General features: G+C 42.2%; 1 protein-coding gene and 1 long non-coding RNA gene across 5 annotated transcripts in view; one reads left to right on the top strand and one right to left on the bottom strand.

The window, feature by feature from the left end:
- The window catches only part of LOC109260928 (uncharacterized), a 148,479-nt gene that overhangs the window by 91,931 nt on the left and 37,915 nt on the right, over positions 1-18,633 (top strand). The window lies entirely within an intron of this gene.
- Positions 699-17,133, bottom strand: KRT23 (keratin 23). The gene is made up of 8 exons (XM_019439397.2): positions 16,662-17,133; positions 9,847-9,929; positions 8,556-8,712; positions 7,337-7,498; positions 7,127-7,249; positions 3,959-4,179; positions 2,506-2,537; positions 699-1,099 (listed from the first exon to the last, which is right to left on the bottom strand). Exons 1-8 carry the CDS (start codon positions 17,055-17,057, stop codon positions 1,011-1,013), a joined length of 1,263 nt encoding a protein of 420 aa, XP_019294942.1. The 5' UTR covers positions 17,058-17,133; the 3' UTR covers positions 699-1,010.

Here is an 18,633-nt window from a genome sequence, read left to right as displayed (position 1 = left end):
GCCCCGCGTCGGGCTCTGTGCTGACAGCTCAGAGCCTGGAGCCTGTTTCGGATTCTGTGTCTCCCTCTCTCTCTGACCCTCCCTGTTCATGCGGTGCCTCTCTCTGTCTCAAAAATAAATAAACATTAAAAAAAATTAAATATATTTTTTAAAGTTTTTATTTATTTATTTTTGAGAGAGAGAGAAACAGTGGGGGAAGAGCAGAGAGAGAAGGGGACAGAGGATCTGCAGCGGGCTCTGTGTGGACAGCAGAGAGCTCTACCAGGGGTTGAATGCATGAACCGATGAGATCGTGACCTGGGCAGAAGGCAGATGCTTAATGGACTGAGCCACCCAGGTGCCCCTGACTTCCCTTTTCTAGCTTTAACTTTCTTTTAGGCCCTTAAGGTTATGTAGGTATGCCTGTATGTGAGACAGAATACTGTTTGGTCATCTTACATTCTCAGCGAGGCTTTCTTAGGCCTCCCTTTCTCTGTTTTCCCCCTTCTGCTGGCAGAGGTGTGGAGAGCCTCATGAGCCACATCTTTCCCTTGGTTGCATATCTGCAAGGTAACAATTCTGCCCAGTGTTTGGCTGCTGCAGACATGTTCAAAGCATTAAGCTCCCTTTCTTTCATGGACAATGCCCAGAGAATCCCTTGTTAGGATGAGACATTGATATAACAATGACATAAATATGATGTGACATAAACAAAGACATGATGCACCAGGTGTAAAGTTTTATTGGCTACAAAACAGATACACAGTGATGGCAATCTGAAGACTGTAGTAGTAAAGTAGAGCTTTATGCTCATGAACTCATACTGTGATTCAGAAAGTGCAGCAGTATATTAAGTGCAGCAGTATATTGTTATGGAATGTCTGGTGACATTGTTCCAGAGGGGGGAAAAAGTTTCTGAGATTGAAAACTCCAAGGATACCTCTTAGGACTCACCCATCATGTCTGGGCAAAGATTTCTATTGGGGAAAAGTAGCCCTTACAATAGGCAGAAACGTTTTTTGGCTTTATGCCTACTTTTGGATCTCATTCACTTGAGAAAGAATTATTCTTCCGTTGATGCTCTCCTGTGTGATGGCCTTGATCTTTGGAGCTGCAGATGCTGAAGGGAAAAGGCAATGAAGAGGTCACTATCATGCTCCTGCCACCATCTGAAATACTTATTTTTATTTCCCTGCTCTTAGTACCTGAAACTTCTCCATCCCTTCCAACATAATCCCTGAGCAATATGGCAGGTTCTGCTAGGGGGAAGAGATCTCACCAAGGAAAGTTTTTCATTTCACCCTCCAGGAAACAAGGGTGTGTGAATAGTGTCATCTTCTAGGGGCCAAGACCTTCATCCTAGGCATGACTGATACAGAATCTAGTCCCTGACTACACATCCTGGAGGAGGTCTTCCTGCTTTTGTTCCACTTGTACCACAGATTCTATGAGCTAACAGCGCATTAAATGCCATTCTGAGCACCTCATTTAAAGATCTAGAAAGCATGAGGGATGGATGAGAAGCCAGGGCTGTTTATCATGCCCACTGTTTTCAAAGTTATGATTTATTTGAATATGTGCTTTGTTGACACGGCAGGAAACTGATTCTAGACCAAAGGGAAGACTTGAAATTAATAGAGACGTGGGGAGACCTTTGTTAAAAATCAAACCTCTCCAACAGTAGATTGTGCCACTCCATCAAGTAATGAGTTCCCTGTCCCTGGACATGGTAAGGAGAGGCTGAAGGACCATCTGTCAATGTCTTGCAAAGAGGTAGCAGTTACACAAGCTGCCCATGATGGTGCCCAGAACCCTGACTCTCTGAATCTCTAATACCTTAGAACACTTTTACCACAAACTGATCAGAAAAGTGCTGCTCGTCCCAGATGGGGGCTTCTTAGAACTTTTCTGTGAGATGTTACAGGCAATCTGAGAAAATAGGGTTCCCAGGTCAAAGATATTTGGCAACACCGAGTTAAGCCAAGTAAAACTTTTGTTGTTTCTTTCTCTTTCCTGTTTTCTTCCCCACAGCAGTATCTGTTCCATGTTTAACTTACTGAAATGCATGGCTGTTCATTAAGAGGATAGTGGTATATGGTATTCCCAACCATTTCTGTCCATGGAACACATCTTTCATAATATGCAACAAGTTTCACGGAACACTAGTGTTCAACAGAATATAGTTTGGGAAATTATGTGAAATCATTTTCTCTTAATTTCCTAGGAGTTTAGTAAACAGACTCCATAACTTAACAGAGATGTAATAATGTGAATGATCATTGCTATCTACTTTATTGCTGGCAGAGACCTTGCGTATATATTATTAAAGACAATACTGACAGATCCCTGTTTTCCTGTTATCTACTTTAAGTTCATTCAAAAATTCCTGGACATTTGGGAGTAAAATAAAAATTGAACACAAGATATTTGGGAGTACAGTAAAGATTATGATTACTAGGGAATTAATAAACGTGCTGATTAATTTTTAAAAAGAAAATTCAAATGATGAAAAGACTTTTTTTTTACCTTTCACACTTGACTTTGATTCTTCCATTGTCCTATAAAAATGATAAGAGTTACGGCTCATTTTAGCGTTAGCAACAATCATAAAAACTCCTCAAGGTGAACTAACTTCCTTTGCCTGCCTATAAATTCATAGCTCTTTAATGAGGATAATTGTCCAAGCTCTGTAGTCTCAAGGTCATGAGTTCATGGGCAAACCTTCCTGGATCCAGAAGAAAGTGAGTATGGCCTCACATGGACCCTAGGGTCAAGACAAGTCTATCAAACCACCTCCATCATTTCAGTTGGCTGCAGGATTTGCCTCGACGGAGATCCTTTCCAGGGTCTGGGTTTGAAGCTTAGAACTGTTTTTCAGACTGTTCAAGATTTGGTCTATGTATTTTTATTTATTTTATTTTTTGGAGTTTACTTAAGCAATCTCTGTACCCAGAGTAGGGCTCGAACTTATGACCCCGAGATCAAGAGCCACATGCTTTACCGACAGAGCCAGCTGGGCCCCCCTATTTATGTATTTAAAAAATTTTCTGGGACTCCTGGGTGGCTCAGTTAGTTAAGTGTCCAACTCTTGATTTCGGCTCAGGTCATGATCTCACAGTTCATGAGTTCAAGCCCTGTGTTGGACTCTGTGCTGACATTGTAGAATCTGCTTGGGATTCTCTCTCTCCCTCTCTCTCTCTGTCCCTCCCCTATTCGTGCTCTCTCTCTCTCTCTCAAAATTAATAAATAAACATTAAAAAAATTTCTCATCCTTTCTCTTGGGTCATAGAATATATGTGCCCTTTTTTTTCTGAACAATTATTGTCATTTCCTAAATTGGTTGGAAATACTGGATTGAAGAATCTAGACTTCTCAATCTCTTATGAATCTTTTCCTGCTGTCAGGTTAAAATATTCCACCAACCTTCCTTTTTTTTTTTTTTCCAGAACCAAAATTGTATACATTTCCAGTGGGAAACACTATAGTCAAGCCTTCCTAGTTGTTTCTTTTTTTTCTTTCTAAGTTTATTTATTTTGAGAGTAAGAGCGAGAGAGACAGAGAGAGGGAGGGACAGAGAGAGAGGAAGAGAGAATCCCAAGTGGACTCTGCAGTCAGCACAGAGCCCCACGAGGGGCTCGATCTCATGAACCATGAGATCATGATCTGAGCCAAAATCATGAGTCAGATGCTTAGCTTACTGAGCCACCCAGTTTGCCCCCTTAGTTTCTTTCTAGAGATCTTAATATATTAATTTTAACGATGGACCTTAAATCTTAGTGTCTTGGGAGTAATAGCTGATTGATTGACATATGCTACTTAAATACAACCTGATGTTAAATATCCAGAAGAAATTCATCACAAACCTTTCTTTCTCTGGAGTGATGCTCGCTAACAGGCATAACAGGTATGAGGTATATGAATGCATACACAGAAACTCAGTGCCCTTTTCGTCCTCCTCCCCAGCTGGCCTTTGCCTTACCCCTCGCTCTCTCCCTCCAGGAGCTGGTGGTAGGTGGCGATTTCCTTCTCCAGGTGGGTCTTGATGCCCAGGAGGACCTTGTATTCATTGTTCTGCCGCTCCAGGTCATGGCGTAGCTGTGTCAGTTCATCCTCATAGTGGGAGATGACGTATTGCATGTCCCGGAGCTGGCAGGAGTACTGGGACTGGGTCTCTGACAGCATGTTCTCTAAAGCAGATTTCTGAAAGAGGAAACGAGGTTTCTTGTACTAACTGACCGATGGCTTGATAGATTGAACAATGTGTGCTGGTTGAGTAGTTACAACACACCGACCACTCTGTTAGGTGTCTTGGTGGCTGCCGGGGGTGCAAAGGTGGGCAGCTGGCTGACTCCAGGGTTGGGGCTTGGGCAGTGAGGAGTGGACTAGAGTCAGGACTTCTGAAGCCCATTTTATGGGCATTTCTTTGTGTCAGGGAGCTCTTGGCAACTTTGCCGCATTCCTGTAGCATTTACTGTATGTGCTGCTCTTTCGCGATTGAGCATATGCCCATTTTATCTCTGGCCTAATATAAACCTCCTGGGGAAATAGCAACTGGGACCCCTGTCTCTTTGTGTCTTCAGAGAAGGGTTTCAAGTAGGGGTGCCAGATAAAATAGGGGGCACCTCGTTATATTTGAATTTCAGACGAGCGACGAGTAATTTTTTAGTACATGTATATCCTAAAAATTGCCTCAATATTGCATGGGATATACTTACACTAAAAAAAACCAAAACTGTGCTGCGTATCCAAAATTCAAATTTTTTGTTTTTATTTTTGGGAGAGTGCAAGTCAGGGAGGGGCAGAGAGAGGGGGACAGAGGATCCGAAGAGGGCTCTGCGCTGACAGGCTGACAGCAGTGAGCTGCGTGTGGAGCTTGAACTCATGAACTGCGAGATCATGACCTGAGCTAAAGCTGGACACTCAACCAACCGACTGAGCCACCCAGGTGCCCCCTAAATTCAAATTTAATGGGATGTCCTGTATTTTAATTTTGGTCAGTCTGGCAACCATAGTCCCAAGCCATGCTTATTGATGATGACAATGGTAACAGGTTGTCATTTTTGAGGAAATTTTAAAAGCTGCACATTGAAGTTGCTGCTCTAGGATACAGAGAACTGACTTAAATCCCTGCTCTGTTTGGATTTACCACCCGCTTTTCTGGAGCGCAGAACTTTAATCTTCAGGAGAAATCCCTGACTCTGCTGGATGCTCTCACTTTATCACAGCTGCTAACTTTCAGGGGGCCCCTTCATGCCGCCTGCTCTGCTCCTCTCCCTCTCCTGTTCTCCCAAAGGGCTGCTGCCTTCCCTCTCCTGTCTCTCAGCCCAGGGCCTCACTTCCTATGTTGTTACGGAAATGAAAGCCGTCAGGAGAGGATTCCCACAGGCTCCCACCATTATTTCCACCCACGTGTATCTGCTTCCAGGTTCTCAGTGCCCCCCTGGTACCAGGTTCTCACTCCCCTCCTGGTACCTGGCACGAGCTGTCTGCTCTCCAGTCATTTCAGCCGTTGCCCGCTGTCTTGCATCACCTGTATTTTCCTCTCTACTGGCTTCTTCCCATCTGTCAAATAGAGTAATTTCTCCCATCTTAAAATTGTTCTCTTGACTCCTTATCTGCCTTCAGCTGTCATCCGATTTCTCTGCTCCCCTTCACCTATAGCAAAGCTCCTTGAAGAATTGTCCGTATCTGCTGTTCTAAATTCCTCTTGACCTCCCTCTGAGGGTGAAGGCTGCGCAGTCTGACTCCACTGTTACCCCAGTGGCCTCCCCTTCCCTTCCCTCCTCTTTTCTCCTTTTTTCTTCCCTTTGTTCATTTACTACAGCCACATTGGCTTCCGTACTGATCCTCCAACCCGACCCACGCACCTGTACATCATGGCTTTCGCAGTTACTGTTCTCTCCCCCTGGAGCCCCCTCTCTATTGCCACATGATGCGCCTTCTTACCACTTCAGCTGTCGCCTTAACAGTGAAACCTTTCCTGAGCACCTTGTTTAAAATGGCAGTCCTGCACTCCAGAATGCCTGACCTCGCCCTGCCATGCTTTATTTATTGGCAGCACTTTTTGCCATCTCACATACTACATATTTTGATGATCTGTGCCTTTATTGACTGTCATCCCCACTAGAGTGTCAACTCCCTTATTGTAGAATCCTCAGCACTCGAACAGTAGCAGATGGTAGAATGAATGAAAATGGATATAAATGTTTTGCTGACCTCACAGGGTTGTTGCGAAATACTGCATGTCTAAATGTTTTGAAAACTATAAAACACTGTAATTATTTCTTTGCTCATTATTATCACCTTGACAGTGTACATTTTAAATGTCTGTTTACCGTCACTTATTCCTAAAACATAACAGTAATTTACCATGTGCATCTGCAACAGAATAAACCAGTGATTTCTCCTCAAGACCAAGGGCAGAGTAGCCCTTGGAAATGATATTGATGAATGATCAGAAGATTTGGATAGGCTACAAAGGTAATCAAATGATAGATTTTATTTAATGAATCTTGAGTGCTTGTGATGCTTCATACAAAGCATTTTACTAAAAACCATGAAAATTCTAGAAATGATTTATATATAAGAATTTATAGTTCACTGGGTGATAAGACATATACATAATGAACAGAGTGGTACTTCGGAGTGAGCCAGGCCTGGATTTGCCACCAATTCATTTTGGCACCAGGATTTCTTTTTACTGGGGTTTCAGGGGGCGGCCTGGTTGCCGAGTGGGGAGAGCGCTGGTAGAGATTATGAGGGCCTCCTAGACTCCCGCACCTGCCCCCAAATACCAGGTGGCTTCACCACTGGCCACTTACTATCTATGTGACCTTGGCCAATTTACTTAACTGTTTGGAACTTTTGTTTTCTCATCTCTAAAATGAGAACACAAAGACCTGCCTGGAAAGGTTAATGTGAGGTTTGATGACAGTTAACATAATGAACCCCCTGACGTACCATGTGGCACATTGTGGACACGGCGGTAAATGATAGCTCTCATTATCATGCTCATCATGAGCAATTTGGATGGAAAGTGGGAAGTGAGAGATGTCCCAAGGGAGTTGGGGAGATGAGCCCAGGAGAGAGGTCACGAGAGGTTCTGTCGAAGAGGCGGGACCTGACCCAGGATTTTCCTCAGACTCACCCTGTGGCACTGCGCCTGCAGGTCAATCTCCAGGGCCTGGAAAGTGCGCTTCAGCTCATGGATGTCACTTTGGCTACTTGGCACAGCTGCTGGACTGGCCACTTCTTGCGCCATGGCTGCTGACTGCGAGACCAAGCAAAGGGCAGAGGCATTGGCATTGGGACCACATGGAAATGGAACCTTTGGGAAGTCTGAGCCCCTTTTCTTTACCTGCTCTTTATACCAAGTGTCCAACTCTTGATGCTTCTTCTTTATTATAAACTCATATTCCTGTCTCATATCCTCCAGGATCTTAATTAGATCCTCTCCTGGAGTTGCATCCACCTTCACATTGACCTTGAAGTCATTTGGCACATGACGTTCTATCATTTCCTGTTTAATAACAGGAAAAAAAAAATGAATCGGCTGTGAGAATCAGAAGGCCAGAAGTGTGTTGATTGGCAGCAGTTAACAGATCTTTTAAAAATTCAGCTTATGTGGTTGTTATTCTTTTATTGGTTTGGTTTGGCTTCTTAGGTATTATTTGTTGATGACAAAACATATATTCTTTTTTCTATTATAACTCCATAAAATAAAAAATAACACTAGATAGGTAATCAAATGGCCTCTGTGATTACTGACTTAATCCCTGGTTGAAAATGTTTCGCAAAGAATTGTGCTTCTGTAGCACATAAAATACTCTTCAGCACACATTCGTAGGTGAAATGATGGCACAATTCAACAGTTGAACATTTCAGTTTGTAGACTACTGCTTTGGGGAAGCAGTTTAGCAACCCAAAGCCAAAAGGTATAAAGACTTTTAACGTCTTGGCCACGTATTATGATTCCATAGGGTTGACACCCATAGGATATCATGAAAACCAAGAAACCGTAGGAAACGTTTAATTAAGTCATTGTCTCACCAGCTCTTCATAATTGAGGCCCTTTGATGTTCATAAGCAATTTTGTTTGCCTAAAACGGGGATTGCTTTCCTCATATTGCATCAGAGTCTCAGGGGCTTTAGATGGAATGCAACCTCTTCAAAGTTAGTTACATGGTTCTGGAAATTAAGATTCTTCGTTTTTGTCACTAGTTTTATTTACCTTGGTCAGTGGCAGATTCTCTTCATTCTACTGTCCCCCAATTTGCTGTACGTTGGGTCAATGAAGGAAGTTCAACCTCACGCATTTATTCTTACGGTATCATACTAACAAACAAGTCTGGATAATCATTGTATATTAGCAAAATTATTGGCTGATTTATCATCAGTTGTGATTTTATTTTGGCTATTGGATCTGACACTGCATAGACAACCTTGAAGCTGGAAAAATTAGATGTTTCTATTCTAGGACTAGCATTCAGATGGTAGGTTTTTCTGTGGCTATTAAGTCATCTGAACGTGCAGATTAAGAGCTGTGCTGGTTACCAGGGGCTCCTAGGGAGTCCTACCTGCTCATGGCGCTTCTTCATGAGAATGAGCTCTTTCCTCATCCCCTCAACCTCCTGTTCCAGATCTGTTGTGACAATGGTCAGATCATCCAAGGTCTTTCGGAGACCTTCAACTTCAATTTCCAAATCTTTCTTAAAGGAGTGTTCATTTTCGTACCTTTGGTTGGAAGGAAGAGAAGAATACACCTGTCGTTGGAAGGCCGCGGCTTTGTAAGGATTCACCTTCATTTAGAGGTGAATCTCTTATCCCTCATATGTCTGTTTCATGCAGGTTTTTCTGTGATGGTGACTCAATGTTTGTTTGTTTATTTGTTTTTTAATTAGAGAAGATGAAATAATAAACAGCCATATACCCATCAATTAGATTTAGTAACTCTTAACAATTTGCTTCGTCTATACTCTATTTTGTATTTTAACCTAAACTATAGGCATTATGACATTTCACCTCTAAATACTTAGGAATACATTTAAAAAAATTTTTTTAATGTTTATTTCTGAGAGAGAGAGAGAGCACGAGTCGGGGAGGAACAGAGAGAGAGGTAGACACAGAACCCGAAGCAGGCTCCAGGCTCTGAGCTGTCAGCACAGAGCCCAACATGGGGCTCGAACACATGAACCATGAGATCATGACCTAAGTCAAAGTCAGATGCTTAACTGACTGAGCCCACAGGTGTCCCAGGAATACATCTTTTTAAAACAAGAATTTTCATTAAGAATGAAGCTAAATGTTATCTAAGTGATGAGCAGACTCTTAACTATGGAGAACACGTTGATGGTCACCAGAGGGGATTGGGGTGGGGGATGGGGGAAATAGGTGATGGGGATTAAGGAAGACACCTGTTGTGATGAGCACTGGGTGATGTATGGAAGTATTGAATCACTACATTGTACACCCAAAACTAATGTAAAGCTGTATGTTAACTATACTGGAATTAAAATAAGAGAAAAAAATGAAAACAAAAGTTTTCTAAATAAGCATAACATTATCACACCCAGAGCTAATAATAGCTCTTTAACATCATCTGATTCTTGGTTCATATTCAAATTTCCCCATGCCCAAAAGTGTATTTTATATCTAGTTTGTTTAAAGTAGGGTCCATTTAAGTATTTGTTATTATGCCTTTTTAATTCTCCTTTAAAGATATTACACGTGGCTAATGGCGAGATAAGTTAATTCCTTTAGAAAACAAAAACAAGATGAACCCCCAAAACAAAACAAAACAAAACAAAACAAAACAAAACAAAAACAGCAAATGACAATTCCCCACAATACAGTGAAGAAGGAACTTACTTGAGGCCGAAGTCATCCACTGCCATCCTGGCATTGTCAATGAGAAGAGTGATCTGAGCGTTGGTCTGCTTGCCATCCATGATCTGGAAAACATGCATCAAGAGTCTTTTAAGTCAGGGGCTCCTGGGTGGCTCGGTTGGTTAAGCATCTGGCTCTTGATTTCAGCTCCGGTCATGATTTCACAGTTCATGAGTTTGAGTCTCACACAGAGCCTGCTTGGGATTCTCTCTCCCTCTCTCTCTGCCCCTCCCCTGCTCACTCTGTCTCTCTCTCTCTCTCTCAAAATAAATTAAAAAAAAAAAGAGCCTTTTAAATCAGATACCTCCCATGGGAGAGGTGCGTTTCCACCCTGTACTTTCTGGGTATATGATTTGTTAGCATAGATGATTTCTTTTTCTGGCATTGGAACAACAAATAACTAAATCAATAAATACTGAACACTTATGAGGTACAAAACATCAGAATGATTTTAAAGTAAGAATATGGCCCGCAGCCCCTTCGCTGTCTTTTTTTACACTGAGTTTGAGAGGCTAAAATTGAGGCCGCTGTTGGAAAAATGACATTGGAAAGGGAAGAAGAGTCACTTCAAAATGCCTTCTAACTTGCTAGTGCTGCAAACATACCTTTGGTGTTTTGTTTCAGCTCATCCACATCTGAAGATGTTAAAAGAGGTTTAAGTTCCAATCCTGCCTTATTGTGAATATTAGGTTGGCTCCCTTAAAGTGCATTAGTTATTTTAGATGAACATAATTCTTCCTCGTGGTAGCATTCATGTTTCAGATCACTGAGCGAAGTACCAAAATTATCACTGGTATATGTTTGTCAAACTAATTTTAAATGAATTTTGTAATAGTCATCACATGCCACAATTATTTTCTGTCCAAAGTGGTGATAGCCATGCCCATAACTTTTAGGTATGCGTACGTGTTTGTAAGCTCTTCTATGATGAGAATGCCCCAATTGTATCTATTAAAATATTGAGTGAAATAACTTTTTAGCAGCTTAATAAACTTCAGCTGTGTTAAGGCCTCTATTTAAGACTTTCACTAGATGTTCATACACTTTTTAACATTAAATAAAAACTGCTGTTGAAAGTTCCTACCCGAGCAGTTGTGTGTACGTGTATGATTTGTAAACTCTTCTAGGTAGTGGTGACTAGGGGAGTATTGCACATTTGATGTATGTCACCATCTTTAGGAAAATTGAGGAGACGATGTCTCAATGTCAAAAGTATAATACTACTTTTGTACCAAGTATTGTGCTGAACTAGGAACTGGACGTTTTCTTTTAACTTCCTATTACTCACCATTGGCATGAACTCAGGCCAGTCACACTGTCCCTTGGGTTTCAGTTTCATTGTCTGTTAAATAAGGAGTTTGCACTAGAACCAGTTGACCTTAGAGGTCCTAGCTCTAAACTTCTGTGATGTAGTTGGAGACAGAAAATTCTGTGACATTCCCATCGTATTTAAACAGATAATTCCTTTATTTAGAAAAGATTTCCTTAGGATAAAGTCATACCTCAATACAAAGACACCTTTTAAAAATCTGATCCTATTCAAAGCTCCACTGGTTGCTTGGAATTTGGCATCATGAATGCACAATAGCAAGATTCAGAGGTGGTGATAACACTCCTGAGTCTAGAACTCAAAAAGCAGGGTCTGGGGTCCCACCCTATCACCTGCTAGCTGAGTGAGCTTGCCAAGTATCAGTTTCTTCATCCATAAAATGGCAATAATAATCATAGTAGCCACTTTATCAAAGAGTTATGAGGATTAGATTGGAAGCGATTAAATAAAATGTCATGACGTACTTAGCATATTCTGGGCATACTGTAGACACTGAAAAATTAGTTGAAACTAAATTAATTTAGAAAAATTTAAAGTGTTTAATTTTTTTTTTTATGAAAGAGCTTTTGAGAAGACATCCAGATGGCCAATAGACACACGAAAAAATGCTCTACATCACTCATCATCAGGGAAACGCAAATCAAAACCACAATAAGATAATAATACCTCACACCAGTCAGAATTGGCTAGCATCAGAAAGACAAGATATAATAAGTGTTGGAGCGGATGTGGGGAAAAGGGAACCTTCGTGCACTGTGAGTGGGAATGTAAATTAGTACAGACACAGTGGAAAACAGTATGGAGGTTCCTCAAAAATTAGAAATAGAAATGCCGTATGACCCAGTAATTCCACTTCTGGATATTTACCTGAAAAAAATAAAACAAAAAAAACACTAACTTGAAAAGATGTATGCACCTCTGTGTTCATTGCAGCATTATTTATAATAGCCGAGAACAAACGTAAGTGTCCATCAATAGATGAATGGATATAGAAGATGTGCTAGATATATACAATGGAATGCTACTAAACAATAAAAAGAATGATATCCTCTGTGATGACATGGGTGGACCTAGAGGATATATGCTAGGTGAAATAAGTCAGACAGAAAAATACCATAGAAATAAGGAAGAAGTCAAATACCGTATGATTTCACTTACATAGGGAATCTAAAAGACAATAAATAAAGAAATAAAGAATACACTTGATCTTAGCCAAAAGGCCGAGAAGCGATAAGAAATAAAGAATAAAGAAAACAAACAGAAATGGACTCGTAAATGCAGGGAACCAACTGGTGGTTTCCAGAGGAGGGGCGGAGGGGAGTGGGTGAAGTAGGCAAATGGGATTAAGAGATACAAACTTCCAGTTGTAAAATAAATAAGTCATGGGGATGAAAAGTACAGCATAAGGAATATAGTTAAAGAGGAAAGAAAGAAAGAAAAAAGTTGGCACTTTCGTAACTAGAGCCAATGTCTGTGCTGGATAAAGGCCAGGTTCTGTATGTTTTGAGATGCATCCCCAAAGTTCTGTTGTTTGTGGCGGGAGATAGCCAGGCTCCTGCCCAACTTCTTTCTTCCAGTGGATTCCAAGTGGTACTCTGACTACTTCCTTTGCTCCAAAAAAGGATTCTGTAGATATTTCCTGGTCTCCCCTCTGTAAGTGCTGCTTAGGGACTCTCATACCAATCAATGCTTTTCCTTCCAGGCTCTTTACTCCTTGTGCTATGCTATCTAAGCTCATAGGAAATGAGAAGAGGCTCCATCCACAAGGGCCTGGGGACCCTGGTTACTGAGGTGACAGGATCATCAGAGACATCCAGAGAAACCAAACACTATTCCCCGCCATGGAATCAGAAAATCCAAAATGCTGTCTGGGGGCTTATTTGGCTTTTCTGGGTTAAACTGATGCTTTATCTGTTGCAACCCCCACATCAAGAGTCTGATTCCCCCAGCCAGCATCCTTCTCAGAGTACATGAATGGTAACTTCTGAAGTGCACTTGATCTAGAGCTTGCTTGTTTATTTATTTGTTTGTTTGTTTGTTTAAATGTATTTATTTAAATTCAAGTTAGTTAACATACAGTGTAGTATTGGTTTCAGGAGTTGAACCCAGTGATTCATCGCTTACATATGAAACCCAGTGCTCATCTCAGCAAGTGCTCTCCTCAATGCCCATCCCCCATTGAGCCCACCCCTCACCCCTCACCCAACACCCGTCCAGCAACCCTCAGTTTGTTCTCTGTATTTAAGAGTCTCTTATGGTTTGCCTCCCTCTCCGTTTTTATCTTATTTTTCCTTCCATAGAGCACATTTAAATATCAAAAACACTTCCCCAGTTCAGGCTTACTTGATGCAATTTTATGATACAGCCACTCTTTCTGAGACATCCTTCACGGTGATGAATGGATGATGAGGACAGATTGAGAAATAATATGTGAAGCGTGGGTTTTGCATTGTGTGTTGTAGTTAATCACCTGGATCCTCCCCCAAGGCTCTGAGTTCATTCTTTTAAGAGGATCTAGTCGGTGTATTAATACAGCATTGCTGCTCCAGGGTGTGTAATCTCATCCCAGGAAGAGGAAAATAGAATTTTTGATTGTAAACCACAGTACCAAATAGAGTACTATTGAGAGCCTTTCTAAAATACACATATCCTTATGGCTATATCTGACTCGGTGTTTCAAGAGGGTTGGATTAATTTTTGAGTTCATTTTTAAAATACTTTTTTAAAAAATTGTTTTTAGTGTTTATGTTTGAGAGAGAGAGAGACAGAGCACAAGTGGGGGAGGGGCAGAGAGGGAGAGAGGCACAGAACCTGAAGCAGGCTCCAGGCTCTGAGCTGTCAGCACAGAGCCTGACACAGGGATTGAACTCACGAGTGGTAAGGTCATGACCTGAGCTGAAGTCAGATGCTTAACCGACTGAGCCACCCAGGCACCTCTGAAAGACTTTTTGAGTAACATTTAAGACCCCTGAGGTGGGGACGGGAAGAGTACCATATCTATTTCATCAAGGCCTGGGAAGGGGTCAGCCCCTGGTTGTTGTGGGTTGTTGTATCTTTGGGTCTCTCTTTTCTCGCCTGCAATCAGGGGAGATTGGGACAGATAGAACAACCTCAACGTCAAAGAGTTGTTTTCTTCAAACATGAAAAAAAAACAACTGAAGTAAGAAATCCAGAAAAGAGTGGAATTCAAACCTGAATTTAATTTGTAACCCAGAACCCAGGATCCTGGGCCACCCGGAGAGTGGGCAAGCCACCTGCTCCTTTTCTCAATCCTGTTCCAAAGAATTTGGGCAACCACGCAGTCTCAGTCTCCTCATCTATAAATTGGGGGTGAAAATGCCTGCTTCACAAAATGAGATAATGTTTATGAAATGTGTTGTATGATTAACAATGCCATTGTAATGCATTATCTTTATTAACAAGCAGTACCATTTTTGTATTACATAGGCAAGGTGAGCACCATGCTGTATGGAAACTGTGAGGCCATTAGAAACAGATCTGGGTTAGAATTCGACCTCTGCCTCTCGCTGGTGGCTTTTCGTATCTGCTTCACTACTCTGAGCCTCAGTCTTTTTACAGCGTCATTGTAAGAATTGAATCAGGTACTATCGAATGTTTCCATCAGGGCAGAGAGCTCTCAGATAGTGCTGATACGTGTATGAAAATATCCAACACGGCGGCTGGCAAATAATAAGCACTCAATACGTGTTTTCCTCCCTCTTTCCTGTTCCCTCCTCCTCTCTACAATCAGTGAATTATTTGACTAGGTCTGACCTCACATTTCTTTTGGGAGTTATGTTCTCAACTGTCCATTTGCAAAAATCTTCTATATTCTCCATTCTAAAACCAAAGCAGCTTTTATTAGTTAAAAAAAATATATGATGAGGTTTGTTGAGTCACCTTGTTTTTTTTCTAAAGACAACCATGTACTATATAGTTAAGGTAATTACACAGTCAGTTATTAGGTTGATTATTCAATAATTAGGGTTCATTATGAGGACAGATTTATATTATCTTGATTGGTCTTTCTTACATTCAAGTAAGGATGACCAAAGGTTGAAAAATAGCACTGAATAATATTGGAAACCTTGATGCCCTTTCTAGGATGTGCTAAATTATGATCTTTTGGGGAATTTTCTGGGACTGCTTTACATAAGAGGGAAGTTATATAGCTTTAAAAAATTATCTTATGGGATACCTGGGTGGCTCAATCGGTTAAATGTCTGACTGTTGGTTTCAGTTCAGGTCATGATCTCACGGTTTTGTGGGTTTGAGCCCTATGTCGGGCTCTGTGCTGGCAGTGCGGAGCCTGCTTGGGATTCTCCCTCTCTCCCCCTCTCTCTGCCCCTCCCACACTTGTGCTCTCTCTGTCTCTCTCTCAAAAAAAAAAAAAAAAAAAAACAAAAAACACTTAAAATCTTATGAGGTAACTGGATTCCCTCTACTTCTAACCAATGTTATGAGACATCCCAGAAGGTATAAGCCTAGCTTTTTATTTAAAAAAAAAATTTTTTTTTTAACATTTATTTATTTTTGAGAGAGAGAGAGACAGAGCATGAACGGGGGAGGGTCAGAGAGAGGGAGACACAGAATCTGAAACAGGCTCCAGGCTCTGAGCTGTCAGCACAGAGCCCGACGCGGGGCTCGAACTCACGGACCACGAGATCATGACCTGAGCCGAAGTCAGATGCCCAACCGACTGAGCCACCCAGGTGCCCCAAGCCTAGCTTTTTAAATGTCTGATTGAATTTTTTTTTAAAGAAGTCTCCATTACCCATCCTACTGTAAGATTCCAAAAATTATGCTCATTTTATTCTTTTTTTTTTCCTTTCCAATAGACATATTTTTATTATGAATATAATAAAAATAAATTAATTGGGTAAATTAATTATTCTTATTTTTCAAGCAATATGCCCTTTTCAGAACTGTAAGCAATAAGGACTCAGAGCTTTTAGCAGCTCACAAGAGGAAATATCCAGGGATGTCAGAATAATGTACCGGCTAGTGGAGTGACGGCTTTTAGGTGTGATCTCCAAAATAACGTAACTCAGCTTTTCTTTCTGTGGGTCATCACTCTGTCACCAGGACTTTTGTGGTGGAACAGAACTGTTGTAGTGAGAAAGTAAATGCTGTCCTGTGCCTTGTGCACTGAGCGTGAAGGTTGAATACCAGCCCTTATCATTACTATAACATTGCTGGATCATAACTGATACTGGACAGTAGCTGGTTGCCTTTTGGCATTTTTTTGGATTCTCTGCATAATTTGTGTATAGAAGATGAAATATACAGAACAGAGTTTCCCGGGTCCAAAAGGGATAGTAAGAAAATATCCTCAAATACCTTTGTTCACAATGACTTTAAGCTGTTTTGCCATATTCCTGGAAATTGTCTTTTGTACCTATTTCTCCTCCCACGGCTCTCTGGAAACGCAGCCCCTCTCGAGTTCCAGGGTCACCCAGGATCTTACCTGCTCCTGCAGGTGGCTGATGTTTTCCTCATACTGGGAGTAATTTTGCTTACTGCCAGGATCTCTCTGCTCATGCCATTTCAGGATGCGACTCTCGAGCTGCTCGTTGGCCTCCTCCAGGGCACGTACCTTCTCCAGGTAGGAGGCCAGGCGGTCATTGAGGTTCTGCATCATCTCCTTCCCATTCCTGCCTGGGAGGGAATTGCCTCTTCTGGATCCCCAAGACCCTCCAGGAGGCAGGCAGCTTGGCGAGCTGAAGGAAAGGGAGACGCGGACGCCCCCGGCACCCCCGTGGACACTGGGAGCCCGAGGGAAGCTCCCCAGCTGGCCCCAGCTGCCTCCTGTGCCATGGAAGGAGCCTGAGAGGGTCTGGCTAAAGTTGTGGCTGGAGATCATGGTCCCATCTGTGTTTGGTGCAGGGCCGGGCTCTGCTCCGCTCCCTGGCGCTGCAGAACTGAGCCGCCCCAGACTGCTCCGGATGGTTTTATGCCCTTTGCTGTGGGAGTTCCCTTCTCTGACAACTGTACCAACAAGATCGTATCATTGTGCAACATGTGTTTCCTCTTGGTCAATCCCGAAATGCCCCTGGGCCTTCACACACATTGTTGTTGTTTAGAGCCACATCAATATACCAGTTTGCTTCTCCCTTCCAGTTGTAACCCAGAGGTGTGGCCCACAACATTAGGTGGGTACTAGTCTCAGGTGTTTTTCTAACCTTTCCGTGGAATTTTTCTATTGTCCACTTATCTGAAAACGGTCAGACTGAAGTCTACAAAAAGGTTATTTGGTGTAGTATAGATTTCCTTTTAAAAAGGAGACATTAATCACACTGACACACATGCCCTCTCCGCCAGCCCCAAGTAAACAAACCCCACCTCTAAAGCGAGGGTGGGAGAGACTCCCAAGGGAAGAGCCAGATCAGAATCTCAGGTCCTAGAATGAAAATACTCGTGCTGAGGAAATGGAGAATGTTCTGAATATCTGATGCCTTTGTGGCAGTCACTGTTTGATGGAAAGTAATTTCAAAGGATCATTCTTAAGAACAAACCGTCAATTATAATTAATGAATGAATGACCGAGCCTTCCGCTCCCAGGGTGCCTTTCATCCCCAGCACACCTCAAATCCAAACAACCGGGCCTACACCGGACTTCCTTGGCCCCTGGGAGAAATGCAGCCTTTGTTAACTGGCCAGCAGCCGTGTCCCAGCTGAGCCCTGAAAAGCCTGGGTTCCGTGTGTCCGTGACCTGCAGGGGGGATGGAGGAAAACAGGAAATATGCCAGGGGTTGTCTAATGTGCTTGATGAATCTTATGCTTCGTCTGCCAAGGTAAAGGTTAAGAATGAATAAAGAGATAGTCTGGGGGCGGGGAGCCATGTGCTAATTGCTAGCAATTTAAAAGGGACTTTGAAATAAAATGGCAACATTGGAAGGGACTTTAGTGTAGCTCCATCCAAACCACTGACTTGCAGATGAAGAAAACTGAGGCCGGGGTGTGGCAGAGGATAGATCGTGGGTTAGTGGCAAAGCCAGGGTGGGATTCTTTCCACCACATAGCAGTGTCATCCTTGAGTTGAATCTTGACAGAGTCCCATCGTCATGGTGATAATGGGACTTCCCAGTTTACACAGCGCTTTGGTGGTGTTTATTTAACTCGAGCAACAGCTCTTGATGTAGCCACACAAGGGTTATTGTCCCCATTTTACAGATAAAGAATCAGGGGCTCATGGAGGTCAGTGATTGAGAGCTGATTTGCATGTGCAATGTATTGCACGTGCACATGAATTTGTGGGTGTCACTGCCTTGGTCTGCGCTTGGATACTCACTGCCTTACTGCCTGTAACAGCTCCCCTGACTTCCAGACGTAGTTCGAGGGTTATCTTTTTCCACAATTGTTTTCTGAATTTTCCTGCACGGGTTGGGTGCCCCACCCATGAAGAAACCACCTCTTCTGGTCTTAAGATCTTCCAGAGG

This window comes from Panthera pardus, unplaced genomic scaffold (genome assembly GCF_024362965.1).
Source record: "Panthera pardus isolate Hobbes unplaced genomic scaffold, ASM2436296v1 HiC_scaffold_3, whole genome shotgun sequence".
Classification (NCBI taxonomy): Eukaryota; Metazoa; Chordata; class Mammalia; order Carnivora; family Felidae; genus Panthera; species Panthera pardus.
Note: the sequence above shows the minus strand (reverse complement) of the source record. Positions and strands in the feature narration are given on the sequence as shown.